Source organism: Bufo bufo, chromosome 9 (assembly GCF_905171765.1).
Source record: "Bufo bufo chromosome 9, aBufBuf1.1, whole genome shotgun sequence".
Lineage (NCBI taxonomy): Eukaryota > Metazoa > Chordata > Amphibia > Anura > Bufonidae > Bufo > Bufo bufo.
In genome coordinates, this window is record NC_053397.1 from 133,377,889 (window position 1) to 133,397,614 (window position 19,726).

Here is a 19,726-nt window from a genome sequence, read left to right on the forward strand (position 1 = left end):
GTCTTGTCATATTTGAAGGCATTCCAGCAAAACCTGCTCTCCAAAAACCATATGTTGCTTCTTTCCCTCCGAGGCCTGCCATGTGCCCATACAGCTGTTTACTAACATAATGGTGTGTTTTTGTAAACTGCAGAATCAGGGTAAGGCCACTTTCACACATACAAGACGGATCCGCACCGAACGTATCTGCACAGACAGATCCGCACCAATAATGCAAACTCTTGTATCCGTTCAGAACGGATCAGTTTGCATTATTCTTTCAAAAAACAGTCTAAGTCAATCCGTCTTGACTTACATTGAAAGTGATCAGTTTTCAATTGCACCATATTGGTCAGTGAAAACAGATCCGTCCCCATTGACTTACATTGTACATGGCAAGTCAGGACGGATCCGTTTGGCTCCGCATCGCAACGCTTTTCTTGATATGTTTAGACTGCCATTGCGTACTGCTAGTAGCATTCTGTTGCACCTGGTAGCCTGTGTCACATGGCCTGTTATAGGTGGGGCTTACAGCCTTATCTCTCCCACTGCCTGAGTGATCTCACTATGGAGGTATGTGGAAGATTGGCTGCAAGTTGCATCTTAGCACCTCTCAAGACAGTTCACACCCCATAGGTAGCTTAGTGGTAGGAACCCATGCCACGCTGAGATACCTTGACGGTGCTGCAAAAGGGCTCCGATGTGTTACTGACTAATACATTGGATAAAGTCTCAGTTCTTAACATCAGCTTGAGGGATTGGCCAGTGTTGTCAGTTGGCATATCATTGTGGTGCACCTTTCGCATGATGTATTTTTATATTTGCATCCACACATTATCCCATCTTGTGTAGGATGCCATTGTGGTACATGTGGTCCGCTGCCAACATCCTCCATTGTATGCTTTTTTGCTGGGAATTGCCGTTCGCAACGGATCACATGCGGAGGAATTGCTCCCCTGGTTATAAACATGCTACAGGCGTTTGGGGTTTTTGAGTATTTCCTCCCATGGCCACTTTATTTCAGTTATTTTTCCGGACACCAAACGCAGCCAAACTGATGTATTCTGAACAGATCCTTATCCATTCAAAATGCATTGGGGCTGGACTGATCCATTTTGGGCCGCTTGTGAGAGCCCTGAAACTGATCTCACAAGCAGACCCAGAAACGCCAGTGTGAAAGTAACCTAATAAAATATTGATGTTTGTTTTGCTGTTAACCCTTGCTGTTAAATAGGAAAAACAGGATTAAAATTCTGCATAAGAAACTGAAAAAAGGTTCACCTCCATCTTCCTTTAAATTATTGTGGAACACCAAACATAAAAAGCCATTTTCAAAATGATGCCAACATAAAGTAGCCATAGGGAATCTTAAGTAAAAAAATAAAAATAAAATGATAGAGATATCTATCTAAAGAGATATCACTATCTGCCATTAATGTGTTGAAATTCTAATTTAGAAAATTGCATTTTTTTAATTTACAGAAATTTTTTTTTTTATAAAATAAAAAAAGGGTACAACATTGGCAAGCTTACCCCTAAGTAAGATGTCACAAAGGGGCAAAAAAAATAAAAAAAAATTTAAAAATGCACAGAAGGGCTTGGAGGCTGGGAGAAGTAAAAAAAAAAAAAAGTTATTAGCACATAGTGACATGTCAGATTTGAAAAATTGATTGGATTTGTCCTTAACCCTTTCAAGACCAATTAAGTATTTCCCTTTCTGAACTCCAAAAGCAATTACAAAATTTTCTGTTCACATTGTGAGGGGTTATTCTCTGCAGCGCACATAGTATTTTTTTTGTGGCACCATTTAATTTACCACAGCTTGTACTGAAAAATTTGGGGGAGGCGGAATACATTTCTCCTAGAATTTGTAGGCTTTGTTTTTACAGTGTTTATGGTGCACGACAAGTGACCTTATTCTCCCAGTCATGATTACGGCGATACCAAAGTTTATACAATTTTCATTGTTTTACTACTTTAACAAAACCCAACTCTTTCCATAGTCATTCAACACCCATACCTCCTTTACATTTCCATCTAAAGAGCTGTGCGAGGTCTCATTGTTTACTGGGCAAGCTGTAGTTTTTATCAGGACCATTTTAGGGAATATACACATTTTTGACCATTTTATTAAATTTTTGAGGGGGAAAAATGTGTGTGGACTGCGTGCCAAGATTCCAGCAGTGGCTATGTGGTGTGCCTCCCACTTTTCAATGGGGGGCTGCTCTACACGTCGCACAACTGGCGGTTTAAAGTCACAAAATATCACTTCTTGGCATAGTGTCCAGATGCCATTGGAAGCTGTGGCATCCAAAGAGAACCGTAACAGAAACCACAACAGTTAGTGCCAGAGTATGCAGCGGATTTTGACAGTGAACGTAGCGTTAGTATTGGGGCTGCAGTTACTAACGAATTAAGCTGTTTGAGAAGGCAGCGGCGCCGCAGCCTTCTCGCTGTTTACCGCAGGCCCAGTGATGTCATGACTAGTATCAATGGCCTGGGCTAAGCTCTGTTTACTTGAATGGAGTTTAGCCCCGCCCAGGCCACTGATACTAGTCGTGACATCACTGGGCCTGCAGTAAACAGCGAGAAGGCCGCTGCACTACTGCCAGCACTGCTGCCTTCTCAAACAGTTGATCGGCAGGGAACCTTGGTGTCGGACCCCCGCCGATCAAATGCTGATGATCTATCCAAAGGGTAGATCAGTTTAAAAAAAAAAATGCAGAACCCTTTTAAAGAACGTAGCAGTAAAACCAATCCTCAGATTCTATTTTACTCTCCAACAGCAAAGGGGAACTACAATGGTAGGCTTAAAAGAATTCAGTCACCATGAAAAATAAAAAATAAAAAATAAAAAGCTGCAATCTGCAGGCATCATATTATTGAACAGAATGAATGGACCATATTTATACACCGTTTTGCATGAATAGATTCAGTAAAACTTGCAATTAATGCATTTAAACTTCTGGTCTTCAGTAAAGGAGTCAAAACAGGAGGACCTACTCAATGATTGACAGCCTTCCCTGTATGCAAAGTTAGCCATATCTGAGTGAGCATAAATAGAGCAAAGGTTTAACCCCTTAAGCCCTATTTCACATTAAGGACTTGCCCATTTTTGCAAATCTGACCAGTGTCACTTTAAGTGCTGATAACTTTAAAACGCTTTGACTTATCCAGACCATTCTGAGATTGTTTTTTCGTCACATATTGTACTTCACGACACAAAAAATAAAAATTTACCAAAATTTTTTTAAAAATTGCAAAAATTTCCAAGTTTCAATTTCCTTACTTCTATAGTACATAGCAATTCAACCAAATATAGTTATTACTTATCATTCCTAAAATGATCCAAACATGAAGTAGACATATGGGGAATGTAATTTTATTTTTTGGGGATGTTACAAGGCTTAGAAGTTTAGAAGCAAATCTTGAAATTTTTCAGAAATTTTCAAAAACCCAATTTTTAGGGACCAGTTCAGGTCTGAAGTCACTTTGCGAGGCTTACATAATAGAAACCACCCAAAAATGACCCCATTCTATAAACTATACCTCTCAAGGTATTCAAAACTGATTTTGCAAACTTTGTTAACCCTTTAGGTGTTCCACAAGAATTCATGGAAAATAGATACAATTTCAAAATTTCACTTTTTTGGCAGATTTTCCATTTTAATAATTTTTTTCCAGTTACAAAGCAAGGGTTAACAGCCAAACTAAACTCAATTATGGCGCTGATTCTGTAGTTTACAGAAACACCCCATGTGTGTTCGTAAACCGCTGTACGGGCACACGGCAGGGCGCAGAAGGAAAGGAATGCCATACGGTTTTTGGAAGGCAGGTTTTGCTGGACTGGTTTTTTTGACACCATGTCCCATTGGAAGCCCCCTGATGCACCCCTAAAGTAGAAGCTCCAAAAAAGTGACCCCATTTTAGAAACTACGGGATAGGGTGGCAGTATTGTTGGTACTAGTTTAGGGTACATATGATTTTTTGGTTGCTCTATATTACACTTTTTGTGAGGCAAGATAACAAGAAATAGCTGTTTTGGCACAGTTTTTATTTTTTGTTATTTACAACATTCATCTGACAGGTTAGATCATGTGATATTTTTATAGACCAGGTTGTCACGGATGTGGCGATATATAAATAAAAAAAAGTATACATATTAGCTAAGTTTTACACAATGATTTCATTTTTGAAGCAAAAAAAAAAATATCATGTTTTAGAGTTTTTCAAAGTCTGAGCGCCATAATTTTTTCAGTTTTTGGGCGATTACCTTGGGATGGGTATGATTTTTGCGTGATGAGGACTGTTTTATTGGCACTATTTTGGGGTGCGTGTGACTTTTTGATCGCTTGCCATTACACTTTGTGATGCAAGGTGACAAAAAATGGTTTATTTAGCAGTTTATTTTAAATTTTTTAGTGTTCATCTGAGAGGTTAGGTCATGTGATATTTTTATAGAGCCGGTCGATACGAACGCGGCGATACCAAATGTGTATACTTTTTTTTATTTATGTAAGTTTTACACTATAACAGATTTTTTCAAACAAAAAAAAATAAAAAATGATGATGTTTTAGTGTCTCCATATTCTGAGCCAGTTTTTTTATTTTTTGGGCGATTGTCTCAGGTAGGGGCTAATTTTTTGCGGGATGAGGCGACTGTTAGATTGGTACTATTTTGGTGGGCAAACGCCTTTTTAATCGCTTGCTGTTGTACTTTGTCATGTAAGGTGACAAAAAATACTTCATGGGCTCATGGAAAACATATTACCGGTAAGAGTAATTGAAGTATTTCCATTACGCCCCATGACAGCACCTGTGAGAGACTAGACTAGATAACTCTACCCCCTGACTGAGGTTCAAAAGTTTTTAGCCACCAAGCTAGGGACCGGGTTACTGATCCCGGGACCACAATCTTGTGATCCAGGGATAGTGAGCTCCCGTCCCATTTGGACAAAATGAGCCATTGAAGTATTCTGGACCTGAATTGGGCCCACCTCACAGCCGGAATACAAGCAGTCATCAGACCCAGAATAGACATGGCTTTCCTTAAGGAGACTTCCTTGGTTTTGCTGAAAGACCTGATCTTCTGCTGAATACCCTCCTTCTTGTCTGCCGGAAGATAAGATTTCTGAGTCTGAGAATCTAATAGAATGCCTAGAAAAAAACGCATTTGGATGTTGGAATCAGGATCCCCAGGACCTTCTGTATCTGAGATTTCAACAGCTCTGGGGACTGCCCTACCAAGAGAAGGTCGTCCAGGTATGAGATTATAATGATGTCTGACCTTCTTACTTCTGCCATTACCTCCGCCATCAGCTTTGTGAAGAGCCTCAGCGCCTGCGATATCCCAAAAGGAAGTGCTCTGAACTGCAAATGGACGATTGTCCCAAAGATACCTGAGGGTAGCAGTGAAGATGGGGGAATCAAAGGATGAATGGGCACGTGATAGTAGGCATCTTTAATGTCTATTGAGGCCATCACACAGTTGGGGAACAGATGGAGGACAGTGGAGGAGATGGATTCCATCCTGAATTTCTGGGAGGACAGATACTGGTTGAGACCCTTCAGATTTATTATCAGCCGGTTGGGCTTAGGGACCAGAAATAGGGTTGAATAAAAACCCTCTCCTTGTTAGTCCTTTGGGACTGGAACAAGGACTGCCTTTTCCAGGAGGTTGTTTATTTCCTCCAAAAGTGCCACCTGTTTTGGAGAATTTTGGTTTAATGAAGTAATTTGGAATGTCCTGGGTGGTAGTCTCTTGAAGTCTAGGCGATAGCCTTCCTTTATAATATCCTTTACCCAGGCGCTTGCGGTAATATTTTGCCAGGCTGGAAAAAAGAAAAGAAAGACGACCGCCCACTTGGGGTCTGGAGTCATTGTTGAGTGGAACTTGATGTTTGAGGTCTGGATTTAAACAGCACACTTTTTGATTTATCAGATCTCCACTCCCTCCTTTTCTTTTGATCCCCAAAAGCTTTCCTTCTTTCATTACTCTGAAATGGCTTCCCCTGTTTAGGAAAGGACGGTGCTGGAAATCTTTTCTTATCAGATGCCTTATCTAAAATATCATCTAAGGCTGACCCAAACAAAAAAAATCTCCTAGGCAAGGGAGGGCACAAAGCTTAGATTTTGAAGCTACATCGCCCTTCCACCCCTTCAACCATAACGACCTTCTGGCTGAATTGGACAGTGCAGCCGCCCTAGCGGAAAGCCTCAATGCGTCAGCGGAGGCATCAGAGATAAAGTCCACTGCACTGGACATAGTTGGTATAGCCTCCAGCAGCTGATCCCTAGGAGTCTTGTTCTCTATATGAGACTCCAATTCCTCCAACCAGAGCTTTAATGACCTTGCCACCGAGGTAGTCGCTATATTTGGTTTAAAGGCAGAAGTGGAAGCTTCCCAATTCTTCCTTAAAGGGGTTATCCCACTTAGCAGTTTCATACTTACCTGCTGCCACCGCGCGTTCACTTCCTGGATTCTGGCTGGGGGCGGGCTTCATCTTGATTGAAGTCTTCTCCCGGCCGGGCGCTGGACTGAATGCGCACGCTGCCGCGCATGCGCAATGTGACTTATTTCTGGCCAGTATAGTACAGAGCCGGCGTGCGCGTTCGCAGCTCTGTACTATTCTGGCCGGGAAGAAGTCACCGTCGCGCATGCGTGGCAGCGTGCGCGTTCAGGACAGCGAGTGGCCCGGCCGGGAGAAAAGAAGAAGTCTTCTGGGCAAGCGCGACCATCGGGATTTTGCGGAAGAGCGGTGGTCGTAACCAGGGGAGACCGAGTCACAACAATAAGGTAAGTGGGGATGAATTTTCTCCTAATCGGTGGGAATTTGTTAATAAAGTATATTTACAAAAATGATCACTGTCAAATCATTAACAGATTTAACAGTGATCATTATGATGGGATAACCCCTTTAAGTATGCATCAGCCCTTTTGTCCATGGGATCTTTAAGGGACCCTAAATCCTCAAACGGGAGAGCTGACTTCTTATTTATTTTCACTACGGGAGAGTCTACCCTCGGTACCTCCTGCCAAGCTGATACTTCTTGATCGTCAAAGGGGTACTTTCTCTTGACCGCTCTAGGGATAAATAATTTATCGGGCTCCTCCCATTCACGTTTAATCAGGTCCTTGATACAGTCCTGAATGGGGAAAACCCTAGAATTTTTAGGCTTTAGGCTCTCAAACATTAGCTCTGGTCTAGACCTGGACTCCTTTTCTTCCTCAAGCTCCATCGTGGATCTAACCGCCTTCAATAATAGATCCGTATCTTCCGCTCTAAATAACGGCTTCCCTGTCAAAGCCTCAGAGGAGGAATCCGAGTCTGCAATAGCACCCTCCTCAGACCCAGAGTCCATAGTATCCTCCACTATCGCCTGGGCCCTCATTTCTGGATGAGCTAGGCAGGGATTTTTTAAGCTCCTCTACAGAAGAACAGACTTCATTTTTTACTAAATCTTGGATACTTTGCAATAAAGATGGCGACCCCTCTGCCACTAACTTATCCAGACATGGTTGACATGTTTTGGAGTAAGACGGATCCAACTTCCGCTTGCAAATTCCACACTCCTTAGCTCTCGTTTTGTGGGAAGCTTTTCTTGGGGCTTCTTTAACCTGCATTTAATAAAACAGCCTAATCAGTCTAACCTGACCATAATAATAACTCCTCAAAGGGAGATGGTGGGGTTTAACCCCTCTTACCCCCAGGAGTACCATGGTGGATTCCAAAAGCTGCTCCTGTCTGTCGGTGCGCTGTTGTACTTCCCCCTTCTTGCATCATAATGCTGCTTCAAGGGGGGCCAATGGAGGGCTGCAGGTGCCGCCTGGCGTCCGGTCAATATCTGCCTGCTGCTACTTCATCCACGCTGGCTGGCGTTCCCTTTTTCAAATGGGCCGCGCATCGCCCGCCATGTTAAGCTCCTCCCCCTCCGGCCGGAACGCACGCGTCACTTCCGGTGCGACGCGCACGTCCAGCACAGCCAGCAATGAGAGGAGAAGACATACCACCCCCCTCATGCGACTTCGCCGGCAGGCAGGGACACAAGGCAGCCACAGGCATCCCCCCATGGCTTCCAAAGAAGGGAAAAATCCAGCAGACGCCGGGCTTCTCAGCGGCTCCTAGTGGAGACTTACGCCGACAGGTACCTCCACTAGGTTTCTCTTTAACCCTAGGAGGTCCTGCAGCCAAAAAATAGACCTGGAAAGAAATCCTCCTGTCCCTGGACAGGAAAGAACTGAACGGTGGAAGGCAAGGGACCAGTTTAAAGATCTGGGAAGTTCCTGTTTCCTGTCCGGAAGGGGGAGGATCTCTCACAGGTTCTGTCATGGGGCGTAATGGAAAAATGATTTCATGTGACATGTTTTTAGAGCCGGTCGATACGGACGCGGTGATACCCAATAGGTATACTTTTTTTCCCCCCGCCTATTTTTTACCAATTTTTTTTTTTTTTTTACTTTATTTGGGGAAAATTACATTTTTGTTTATTTTTACTTGAAACTAATTTTTTGGGGGAAAACTTTATTTTTTCACTTTATTTTTTGTCCCACTTTGGGACTTGAACTTTGGGGGGTATATTCCTTTACAATGCATTCCAATACTTCTGTATTGGAATGCATTGGCTGTATGAGTAATACCGTGTGTATTACTCATACAGCTTCCAGCATGAGATCCAGGGGGCTGGATCTCACAGGCTCTCCACCGGAAGGCAGCGCAATGCCTTCCTTAGACATCGTGCTGCCTTCCATGGCATCAGGTCCTTCCCACAGCCGCATGGGGACCCGATGGCACCGCCGACCATCGCCGCAACCGCAGGTAAAAGCCGCAAACCGCAGGTCTGAAATGACCTGCGGTTTGCAGCGATCGCTGATACGGGGGGAGAGATGCCCGCTGAATGATTTCAGCCGGCATCCTGTCACAATTAACCCCCGCCGCAATTGCGGTTTAAACCCATGACGTACCGGTACGTCATGGTCCTTAAGGACATGGGGAACATGTACGTCATGGGTTGCTAAGGGGTTAAATTAATAAGTTACAAGATAAACTGAATCTTTTCCCACAAAGCTATATGTCAATCTGCTCAGCTCCTCCTGCGTCATCATCCAGCTTGCACTGCATTTTGTGGTGACTAGTTTTAAAGGGATTGTTAGGTCATTAATATCAGATCGGCAGGGGTCTGACTGCCAGCACCCCCACTGATCAGCTGTTTGAAGAGAAGCGCTGCGTTCGCACAGTCAATATTGCAGCAGTGAGCAAAAGTAATTACAGCTACTAAGTCCCTTTCAAGCAAGACAGATGTTTGTGACCAGATGGTTGTGTGCTGCATAGAATGGCAATTGTGCATTTAAATAATTATATACACACACACACACACACACACACACACACACACACACACACACACACTGAAAAGAGAAATTGTCTGAGAATAATCAGCACAAAATAGTTTTATTTAGTTTGATAGGAATATGGCTTAAAATGAGTGTTGGAGCCGTTAGGAAACAAAAAATACATCCAGGGATCAGATCATCATGAGGGGGACTCAGTTTTACACTTGGCAACTAGGCTGAAAATGAACACTGTAGGATAAAAACTGCTGAAAATTGATAGAGACAAATAGAAAAAGTGATTTTAGCTTACAATGAATGTTTAAATCTTTTTAAAAAAATTCCCCCCAAAAAGGTGTTCATAACCTTCATGATACCATTTTAAAACACTTCTAAGCCTATAACAGAACTAGGTTAGTGAAGTGTTCAAGTTTATAACTGTTCTATATATTCTACAACATACCTTGCATCATGCTACGATAGGCAGTGTCAGTGATGGCATATATATGTGGAGGCATTTCATGTCTCTTCTTTCCTTTGTACATATCAACAATTTCTTCAGAATAAATTGGTAGGTTCTTGTATGGGTTTATCACCACACAAAACAAACCAGAGTAAGTCTGCAAATAAATATAATAAAAAATAAGATAGATAGATCTCCATATCCCATCAGTCACAATTAGAAAAATGTGTGATCAAGACTGCCCACTAGGGCTGAAACGATTCTTTGAATAATTAAGATTAAATAGAGTTTCCCTGCATCAAGTAATCGTTTACATCACATGATCACAGAGCAGGAGTGAAATTAAGCGTCTCACTCACCGCTCAGTGTCCTCCGGAGTCCAGAGAGATGGCACCGCCCTGCAGGCAGGACTTTGCGTAATGCGCACATACATAGTCAGCACGATGGCTAATGATGTGTGTGTGACATAAGGTCCCAGTGCATGCTGGTGTGAAGACTGTCTCGGACTCCATGTGTTTGCGGCTGCGCCCTCCTCACTAGTGCCAGTGCCATTAGGTAATTTAAGTTAACAGCACCAGAGGCACGCCAGGAGGGAATCTGGGGCACTCACTGTAAATTGATATTGAAAGGCAGATGGAGTGGTTAATGGAGGCACCACCTTGGCTTGTATAAAGTTATTGGTTTAGAGAGGGGTTAATGAAGGCACCTCCAAGGTGCTTCCATTAACCCCTCCAAACCAATAACTTTATACATGCATAATGCCAAGGAGCTTCCATTAACCCCTCCAAACCAATAACTTTATACATGCCAGACCCATTAGTCAATTGCTGCAGCAGCCGGCAGTATCCAGTTATACCCGATATGGTACATTCTGGCTGGCTGTTCTTCTGACATTACCAGAATGTATATTGCAGCTGTGAAAGAAACCTTATGTCATGTGTGCAATTATTTGCTATACCATACCACCACTGTAAGAAATAAAAATATTGTTTTTATAAAGAAAAACGTAATTACGTACGTTATTAGAAGGGTTTTTCTTATTAGATTACTCGATGAATCGAGAAATATAAATCGATAGAATACTCAATTACTAAAATATTAGTTTACTGCAGCCCTACTGCCCACATCAGCCTTTTTATTTTCTTTCCTGTTCCTCCGATGGAATAGAAATAGGGAAACTCAGGCGTCTTGCACACGGCCGTTTGGCCATTCCATGCATTGGAACCGCAATTTGCGGTCCCCAATGCACAGGGTCCAACCATGTGGCTGCCGCGACAGATCCAGACCCATTCAACTTGAACGTGTCCATGATCCATCTGCACTGCAAAAAAAAATAAAAAATACAGAACAAGTATTTTTTTTGCGGTGGGGAGGCCAAACACCATGGAAGCACTCCGTAGTGCTTCCGTGCCTCTGTTCCGCACCAGTGTTCTGGATTGCGGATCCATTCAAGTCAATAGGTCCGCATCTATGATGCAGGGAGCACATGGCCGGTGCCCGCATTTGCAGACCTGCTATTTGTGGGCCACGGCCGTGTGCATGGGTCTATTACTACAATTTTTTTAAGTTCAGTGGGAATGTCAACCAAATAACTGAAACCTGATGGAACTGACACATGCTGATGCAAATTAGCACAAGTGAAGCTCAAGAGAACAAACAAATTGAGAGCAAAATTTATGTTTTTTCTTCCATTTTTCAGTTCCTCTGAAACAAATATGGAAAACAGGGCTGATTTTAACTGTGCCTATAGGATGTCAAATCAACACCCTGTTAAATATCTATCCACTACTATGCAATATCCCAAAGAAAAGTTGGCAACAGCATACAGGAACCAAATCGGATGCGGTAATCAGGTTTTTTTTGTTGTTTTTTTTACAAACAAGAAATTTAAGCTTGCATAAAGGGAATGTTCCAACAGAAATCTACCAATTGTTGCCCACTAAGCCTAACAGGTAGGCAATCCCTGTTCTGCAAGCTCACTTTTCACCACAGGCAGGATTACAATGAAAGATAACACCTGTGCGCTGTTGGCATCTTGCTTGGGATGTTTTGATGGAGAGCAATAGTAAATTAAAATGCAGACATGGAAGCGTTTGGTTTACTGTTATGATGCATCTATGCAACATTGTTTTACAACTAGAATATAAAGATTTACAGTTCTTACATATATTAAGCCAGAGTAGTATCGCTCTTTCAGATTGTGCAGGACAGATGCTTCATTCAGACAGGTCAGCTCAGCCATATCTTCAACTTTGGAGAACTTAGGTGGGTTCATCTTTTGTACATCATCTTTATTGACCTTTACTTTTTTGCCATTCTCTGCTAACTCAACAATCACGTCATCCCCAACCTCGTCCTTCAGACTTGCTGCTTCAAAACCATGTTTTTCTGAGGGTACCCATACTTGCTTTTTTGCAGACCAGTCTGCCTGAGCTAAAGGATTGTTGATTAAATTGCGATCCACATATAGGTATTTGTCTGCATCATTTTGTGCCATGATCCTTTAGTAAAGCGGACCTGCTTATAAAAAAAAAAAAAAACACAACACGTGAAGTCATAAGTTCTGGCAAACGTGCCATTGTCCTGTAACATGATCAAATAAAGACATTATCAGTACAGAAAGTATGTCAGGAAAATTGTGTAACTGTTCATTAAGAAACGCATTTGCAGATATGAGAACACCGCTTAGTAAAGAACTTACAAAACACTATAGAGCCAGTTGAAGGGGCCCCTGGTGAAACTAGACAACATACAATGCCCATTTCTCTGGTGAAACACCTTTACTGGCTAGCAGCTCTTCTGTACACTGTTGTGTACTGTGCCGTCAGTACCAGGATGAGTTGTCCATTTTTTTTCTGGTACATTTAATGCTATACAGCAGTGGTCCCCCAACTCCAGTCCTCAGGGCCCGCCTGCCGGTCATGATTTGAGTATATCCCACAAATGAATGCATGTGCTAAGTCCTGATGCACTGTCACTAATTATATCACCTGCTCAATAATAAGGAAATCCTGAAAACATGACTGGCAGGTGAGGAACCCTGAAGTACCTGTCCTCGTCATAGAATAATTTACATCATCCATTACCAATTGTTATATGTGAGGACTTGCTTTATCTTATTTTTCTGAAATCTTACGAGACAACATTTGTGTCTTTTGAACAAACAACCAGTTTTCCATAGTTATGGACTCACTTTCAACAGTAGCCCCAGAAAGAGTTAAAAGGGTTACCTGATATCTAAAATATCCCCCCCCCCCCCCCCCATGACCTTTGTATGGATTATACTTGCCTGCTCCTCAGCACCCACGTTGCTCCAAATTCCTGCATGACCAATGCTGCATCTCCCCATCATTCGGATGATGTAGCAGCCAATAGCAGGCTGCAAAGGTGCCCAGCCTCAGGGATGACCATCGCTGACGCAACCTGCTATTGGCTGCTAGGGTCAGCCCCCTCCCATCCCCAGGTATTTGGATCCATCATCCAAGTGACGGGAAGATGCAGCGGGAGCCATGCAGGGATGGGGGGTCCAACACCACATTGATCAGCTGTTCTGCAGCAGTCCCTCTGCGGTACTACAAAGTAGCATTCCCCTGCAGTGGATAGAGGTGGTTAAAATAGCACTGCTCGCATTGGAAGTGAATTGGAGCAGCACTGCAGTAACCAGCTAAGTCCTTGACACAGTGGAAATAAAGCTATGTACTTTGCTAAATGGAAACCACCAAATCAGCAAGGGTGCTGGGTTTTGGACCCCGCCAATCAAAATGATGGCCTATCAAGCAGATAGGTAACTAATGGTTAAGTCCTGGAAACCTCTTTTAAGAGTATTTTTGATTGCTCCTGACATGTTTGTTTTCGGAACTACATGCATTTCCCCATTTCATTCTGGATAATCTACTCTTATGACTATGATCCGCTATTCCTTTATTACACTTGCTCACAGTTGTGAATGAATTGCTAGTAGTCCAGATGGGTGTCACTGCACAGTGACACTAACAGCAGTGTCAGCACAGGACTGCTACACAAGCATACAGAGCCTCGTTATATGTGCTGGTGCATGTGTATTATCAGTAGTAGTCACTCATTTAGGCACTGCGCCACCAATGATGGTACTTTTCATGGGTCCGGGGATGTCCGCGCCTGTTCCCCATTACCGTCTCCTGCAGTCCTGCTCCATATGCTAATTACTATCGGAGCAATGGGGAGGAGACAGCAGCTTCTCTAGTGGGCGTTCCTTCTCCCCTGGTTGTAGCGCTGTCCAATCACAGCACAGGGAGAAGGAACGCCCACTAGAGAAGCTGCTGTCTCCTCCCCATTGCTCTGATAGTAATTAGCATATGGAGCAGGACTGCAGGAGACTGTAATGGGGCACAAGCGCACAAACGGAGCGGCGCCCAGGAATAATAGTAAGTGCTGGGACATCCCTGGGCACCGCTCTGTGTAGCCTGCTTCTTAAAGTCCAAACCCATATAAGATAGTCTAACTTTTAATACAGCAGGCAGCAGCATCGCATAGCCGGCACCCTGCCTCTGACAGGGAGCTGCGATCAGCAGCAGTTAACCCCAGGTGCCGCACCTAAGGGGTTAACTGCCGCTGATCTGCTGCCAGTACCTGCCTCCTGTATTAAGGGTTAATTATCATTGGTGGCGCAGTGCCCGCCCCAGTAGTAAAGTCATTGGTGGCAGTGGCCGCTTCTGATCAGAGCCCCAGCAGTGTAATACTGGGGGTCTAATCGGTTATCATGGTAGCCAGGATGCTACTGAAGCCCTGGCTGCCATGGCAATCTCTCTGCTGCTGTGTGCACTATGCACAGAGCAGCAGGGAGAGTGTGAAGTCCTATTCACCCCAATAGAGCTGTATTAGGCTGAATAGGACAAGTGATTAGAAGATCCAGGATGTTTATTAAATAAATGAAAAAAAAACACAAAAAAAAAAAAAACAGACACACACACCACACGCACACCTAAATATTAAGTATAAATCACCCCCTTTCCCAATTTTACATATACAATATATAAACCATGAATAAATATCGCCACGTCCAAACTATTAAAATATTTTTAAAAATCTGCGCGATTCGCCATTTTTTAAAATGCGGAATGCAAGCGACTTATTTTTTTTGCATGCTATCTAGTATCACAATACTTTATGGTATCGAAACCAAATAAAAATTTTGGTATCGCAACAACTCTAGTCCAAATCAGGGTGACAGATTCCCTTTAACCACCTCAGCCCCCAGTGCTTAAACACCCTGAAAGACCAGGCCACTTTTTACACTTCTGACATACACTACTTTCACCGTTTATTGCTCGGTCATGCAACTTACCACCCAAATGAATTTTACCTCCTTTTCTTCTCACTAATAGAGCTTTCATTTGGTGGTATTTCATTGCTGCTGACATTTTTACTTTTTTTGTTATTAATTGAAATTTAACGATTTTTTTGCAAAAAAATGACATTTTTCACTTTCAGTTGTAAAATTTTGCAAAAAAACCGACATCCATATATAAATTTTGCTCTAAATTTATAGTTCTACATGTCTTTGATAAAAAAAAAATGTTTGGGTAAAAAATGGTTTGGGTAAAAGTTATAGCGTTTACAAACTGGTACAAAAATGTGAATTTCCGCTTTTTGAAGCAGCTCTGACTTTCTGAGCACCTGTCATGTTTCCTGAGGTTCTACAATGCCCAGACAGTACAAACACCCCACAAATGACCCCATTTCGGAAAGTACACACCCTAAGGTATTCGCTGATGGGCATAGTGAGTTCATAGAACTTTTTATTTTTTGTCACAAGTTAGCGGAAAATGATGATTTCTTTTTTTTTTTTTTTTTTTTTTTTACAAAGTCTCATATTCCACTAACTTGTGACAAAAAATAAAAAGTTCTATGAACTCACTATGCCCATCACGAAATACCTTGGGGTCTCTTCTTTCCAAAATGGGGTCACTTGTGGGGTAGTTTTACTGCCCTGGCATTCTAGGGGCCCAAATGTGTGGTAAGGAGTTTGAAATCAAATTCTGTAAAAAATGACCTGTGAAATCCGAAAGGTGCTCTTTGGAATATGGGCCCCTTTGCCCACCTAGGCTGCAAAAAAGTGTCACACATCTGGTATCTGTATTCAGGAGAAGTTGAGGAATGTGTTTTGGGGTGTCTTTTTACATATACCCATGCTGGGTGAGATAAATATCTTGGTCAAATGCCAACTTTGTATAAAAAAAAAAAAAATGGGAAAAGTTGTCTTTTGCCAAGATATTTCTCTCACCCAGCATGGGTATATGTAAAATGACACCCCAAAACACATTCCCCACCTTCTCCTGAGTACGGAGATACCAGATGTGTGACACTTTTTTGCAGCCTAGGTGGGCAAAGGTGCCCAAATTCCTTTTAGGAGGGCATTTTTAGACATTTGGATACCAGACTTCTTCTCACACTTTGGGGCCCCTAAAATGCCAGGGCAGTATAAATACCCCACATGTGACCCCATTTTGGAAAGACACCCCAAGGTATTCAATGAGGGGCATGGCGAGTTCATAGAAAAAAAATTTTTTGGCACAAGTTAGCGGAAATTGATTTTTTTGATTTTGTTCTCACAAAGTCTCCCTTTCCGCTAACTTGGGACAAAAATTTCAATCTTTCATGGACTCAATATGCCCCTCAGCGAATACCTTGGGGTGTCTTCTTTCCAAAATGGGGTCATTTGTGGGGTGTTTGTACTGCCCTGGCATTTGAGGGTCTCCGCAATCATTACATGTATGCCCAGCATTAGGAGTTTCTGCTATTCTCCTTATATTGAGCATACAGGTAATGAGACTTTTTTTTTTCCGTTCAGCCTCTGGGCTGAAAGAAAAAAATGAACGGCACAGATTTCTTCATTCGCATCGATCAATGTGGATGAAAAAATCTCTGCCAAAAAAAGAAAAAGGAGGGGAAAGGCGTCTGCCAGGACATAGGAGCTCCGCCCAACATCCATACCCACTTCAGCTCGTATGCCCTGGCAAACCCGATTTCTCCATTCACATCAATCGATGTGGATGAATAAATCATTGCCGGGATTTTTTTTTTTTTTATATATACAAAGTGTTTGCCAAAGTATATGAACACCGCCACCTCCTCAGCTCATATGCCTCGGCAAACATATCTTTTACTGCAGAGGAGAAATCTCGTCTTGCAGCGCCGCATACACCGACTTGCGTGTAATCTGACAGCAGCGCAATGTTTCTGTCCGAATGCACATCAGTGCTGCAGCTAGTCGATCGGTTGGTCCACCTGGAAGGTAAAAAAAACAAAAAAGAAAAAACCAGGCCGCAAAGCAATAACTTTATTAACTGTTGAACAGAACATAGAAACTTTTTTAAAACTTTTAAAACTTTTTTACTTACCGGTAATTTTTTTTTTGTTTAGTTTTTTTTACCTTTATAGAACAAACCTCTCCTTCCCCATGGGACAATGTGCAAAGCGCAAATCGCCCAAAGATGTGGCGAAGTACGTTATGCACTTTATCCCAGGTGAAAGGAGAGGTTTGCAGCAGCTGTGAGTAAAAGGGCCCTAATAGCCCTGTGTGCCTGTCCTGTGAGATGCAATCCCTATGCTAGGTGTACCTGTGTGTGGTACTTCCGGAAACACTCACCTAAGCATAGGGCAGGGTGGTCAGGGCAGTCAGGACAGAAATAGCGGGTGTCACGCCTTATTCCACTCCTGCTACAGACACGACATTTTTTTCGGGGTGGCGGTTGGGTTGAGCTACCAGCAACGACACTGGGGAAATGTCGCTCGTGTAGACGGCTAACTACACTGGTGGATGGGGCCACGGAACCTCCTGGGTAAAGGAGGTTCGCGATGATCTCTTCCTGGAATTTGAGGAAGGATCCTGTTCTCCCAGCCTTACTGTAGAGAACAAAACAATTGTACAGCGCCAATTGAATTAAATATACAGACACCTTCTTATACCAGCGTCTGGTTCTGCGGGAAACTAAATAGGGAGCCAACATCTGGTCATTGAAGTCCACCCCTCCCATGAGCGCATTATAGTCGTGGACTGAGAGGGGCTTTTCAATGACACGGGTTGCCCTTTCAATTTGGATTGTCGTGTCTGCGTGAATGGAGGAGAGCATGTAAACGTCACGCTTGTCTCTCCATTTCACCGCGAGCAGTTCTTCGTTACACAAGGCAGCCCTCTCCCCCCTTGCAAGACGGGTGGTTACAAGCCGTTGGGGGAAGCCCACGCGACTAGTTCGCGCGGTGCCACAGGCGCAAATCCGTTCTAGAAACAAATGCCTAAAGAGGGCCACACTTGTGTAAAAATTGTCCACATAAAGATGGTACCCCTTGCCGAATAAGGGTGACACCAAGTCCCAGACTGTCTTCCCACTGCTCCCCAGGTAGTCAGGGCAACCAGGGTCTGATCTTTTCCCTCATAGATCCGAAATTTGTGGGTATAGCCTGTGGCCCTTTCACAGAGCTTATACAATTTGACCCCATACCGGGCACGCTTGCTTGGGATGTATTGTTTGAAGCCAAGGCGCCCGGTAAAATGTATTAGGGACTCGTCTACGCAGATGTTTTGCTCAGGGGTATACAAATCTGCAAATTTCAGGTTGAAATGGTCTATGAGGGGCCGAATTTTGTGGAGCCGGTCAAAAGCTGGGTGGCCTCTGGGACGGGAGGTGGTGTTGTCGCTAAAATTCAGAAAACGCAGGATGGTCTCAAATCGTGTCCTGGACATAGCAGCAGAGAACATGGGCATGTGATGAATTGGGTTCGTGGACAAATATGACCGCAATTCATGTTTTTTTGTCAGGCCCATGTTGAGGAGAAGGCCCAGAAAAATTTTAAGTTCGGAAACTTGGACTGGTTTCCACCGGAAAGGCTGGGCATAATAGCTTTCCGGGTTTGCGGTTATAAATTGTGTGGCATACTGGTTGGTCTCTGCCACGACTAAGTCCAAGAGCTCCGCAGTCAAGAACAGCTCCAAAAATCCCAGGGCCGAAGCGATTTGAGCCGTCTCAACCCGAACTCCAGACTGGGCGGTGAAAGGGGGAACTACAGGGTTTGCCAGCACCTCAGGGACTCTAGGGGGTCTACGGGCCTGTCTGCGCGGTGGCTGCGACGGGGTAACTACTGCACGTGCCACCGTACCAGCTTCAACTGCCCTTCTGGTGCTCGCTACTTCACCATGTTGTACGGCAGTGCTGGTACTAGGTCCAGGAAGGGCTGCGCTGCTGGTGTATGCCTCACCACGTGATCCGGCAGCGACAGCCCCACTCTGCTGCTCTTGAAGCGGATCCTGCGTAACCTGTGGTCTAGCGACACGGGGCCGGGTACGCCTGGTGCTGCCAGGGACCTCCACCTCCTCGTCCGAACTTTGGGTCAGAGAGCCACTGCTTTCCACAGGTTCATATTCTGACCCGCTAGATTCGTCAGATGAGGGTTCCCACTCCTCATCAGACTGGGTCAGAATCCTGTAGGCCTCTTCAGAAGAATACCCCCTGTTTGACATTTTGGACTACTAAATTTAGGGGTATTCCCTGAGACTACCCAAGAAAAAAAGCAAGCCTGTCTTACAAAGGGGAGGCTAGCGAAGTACCGGAGGCCGCTGCGGTTGATAAAAAATATCAAAACTGATTTTTTTTTATCGCCGCAGTGCGTGTAAAGTGAATGTGCAGTGATCAAAAAATAATAATTTTTTGTCACTGCGGTGGGGCGGGTGTGGGTGAACGCACGTGTGGGCGACCGATCAGGCCTGATCGGGCAAACACTGCGTTTTGGGTGGAGGGCGAGCTAAGGTGACACTAATACTATTATAGATCTGACCGTGATCAGTTTTGATCACTTACAGATACTATAAAAGTACAAATGCTGATTAGCGATACGCTAATCAGCGAATAAAAGTGACTGCGGTGCGGTGGGGTGGGCGCTAACTGACGCTAACTACCTAACCAAGGGGCCTAAACTATCCC

The 19,726-nt window shown here is 43.7% G+C and overlaps 1 protein-coding gene across 3 annotated transcripts in view; it reads right to left on the reverse strand.

The window, feature by feature from the left end:
• MYH9 (myosin heavy chain 9) overlaps positions 1–19,726 on the reverse strand; it is a 428,796-nt gene that overhangs the window by 353,062 nt on the left and 56,008 nt on the right. For 2 of the 3 annotated variants that reach the window (XM_040407416.1, XM_040407417.1), the window contains exons 2-3: positions 11,935–12,287; positions 9,771–9,927 (exon numbers count right to left, since the gene is read on the reverse strand). In XM_040407416.1, coding sequence (XP_040263350.1) covers positions 9,771–9,927; positions 11,935–12,267 — 490 coding nt within the window. In that variant the 5' untranslated portion in view covers positions 12,268–12,287. Of the gene's footprint in view, positions 1–9,770; positions 9,928–11,934; positions 12,288–19,726 lie in introns of those variants that run through there. The other variant, XM_040407418.1, reaches the window with a different exon arrangement.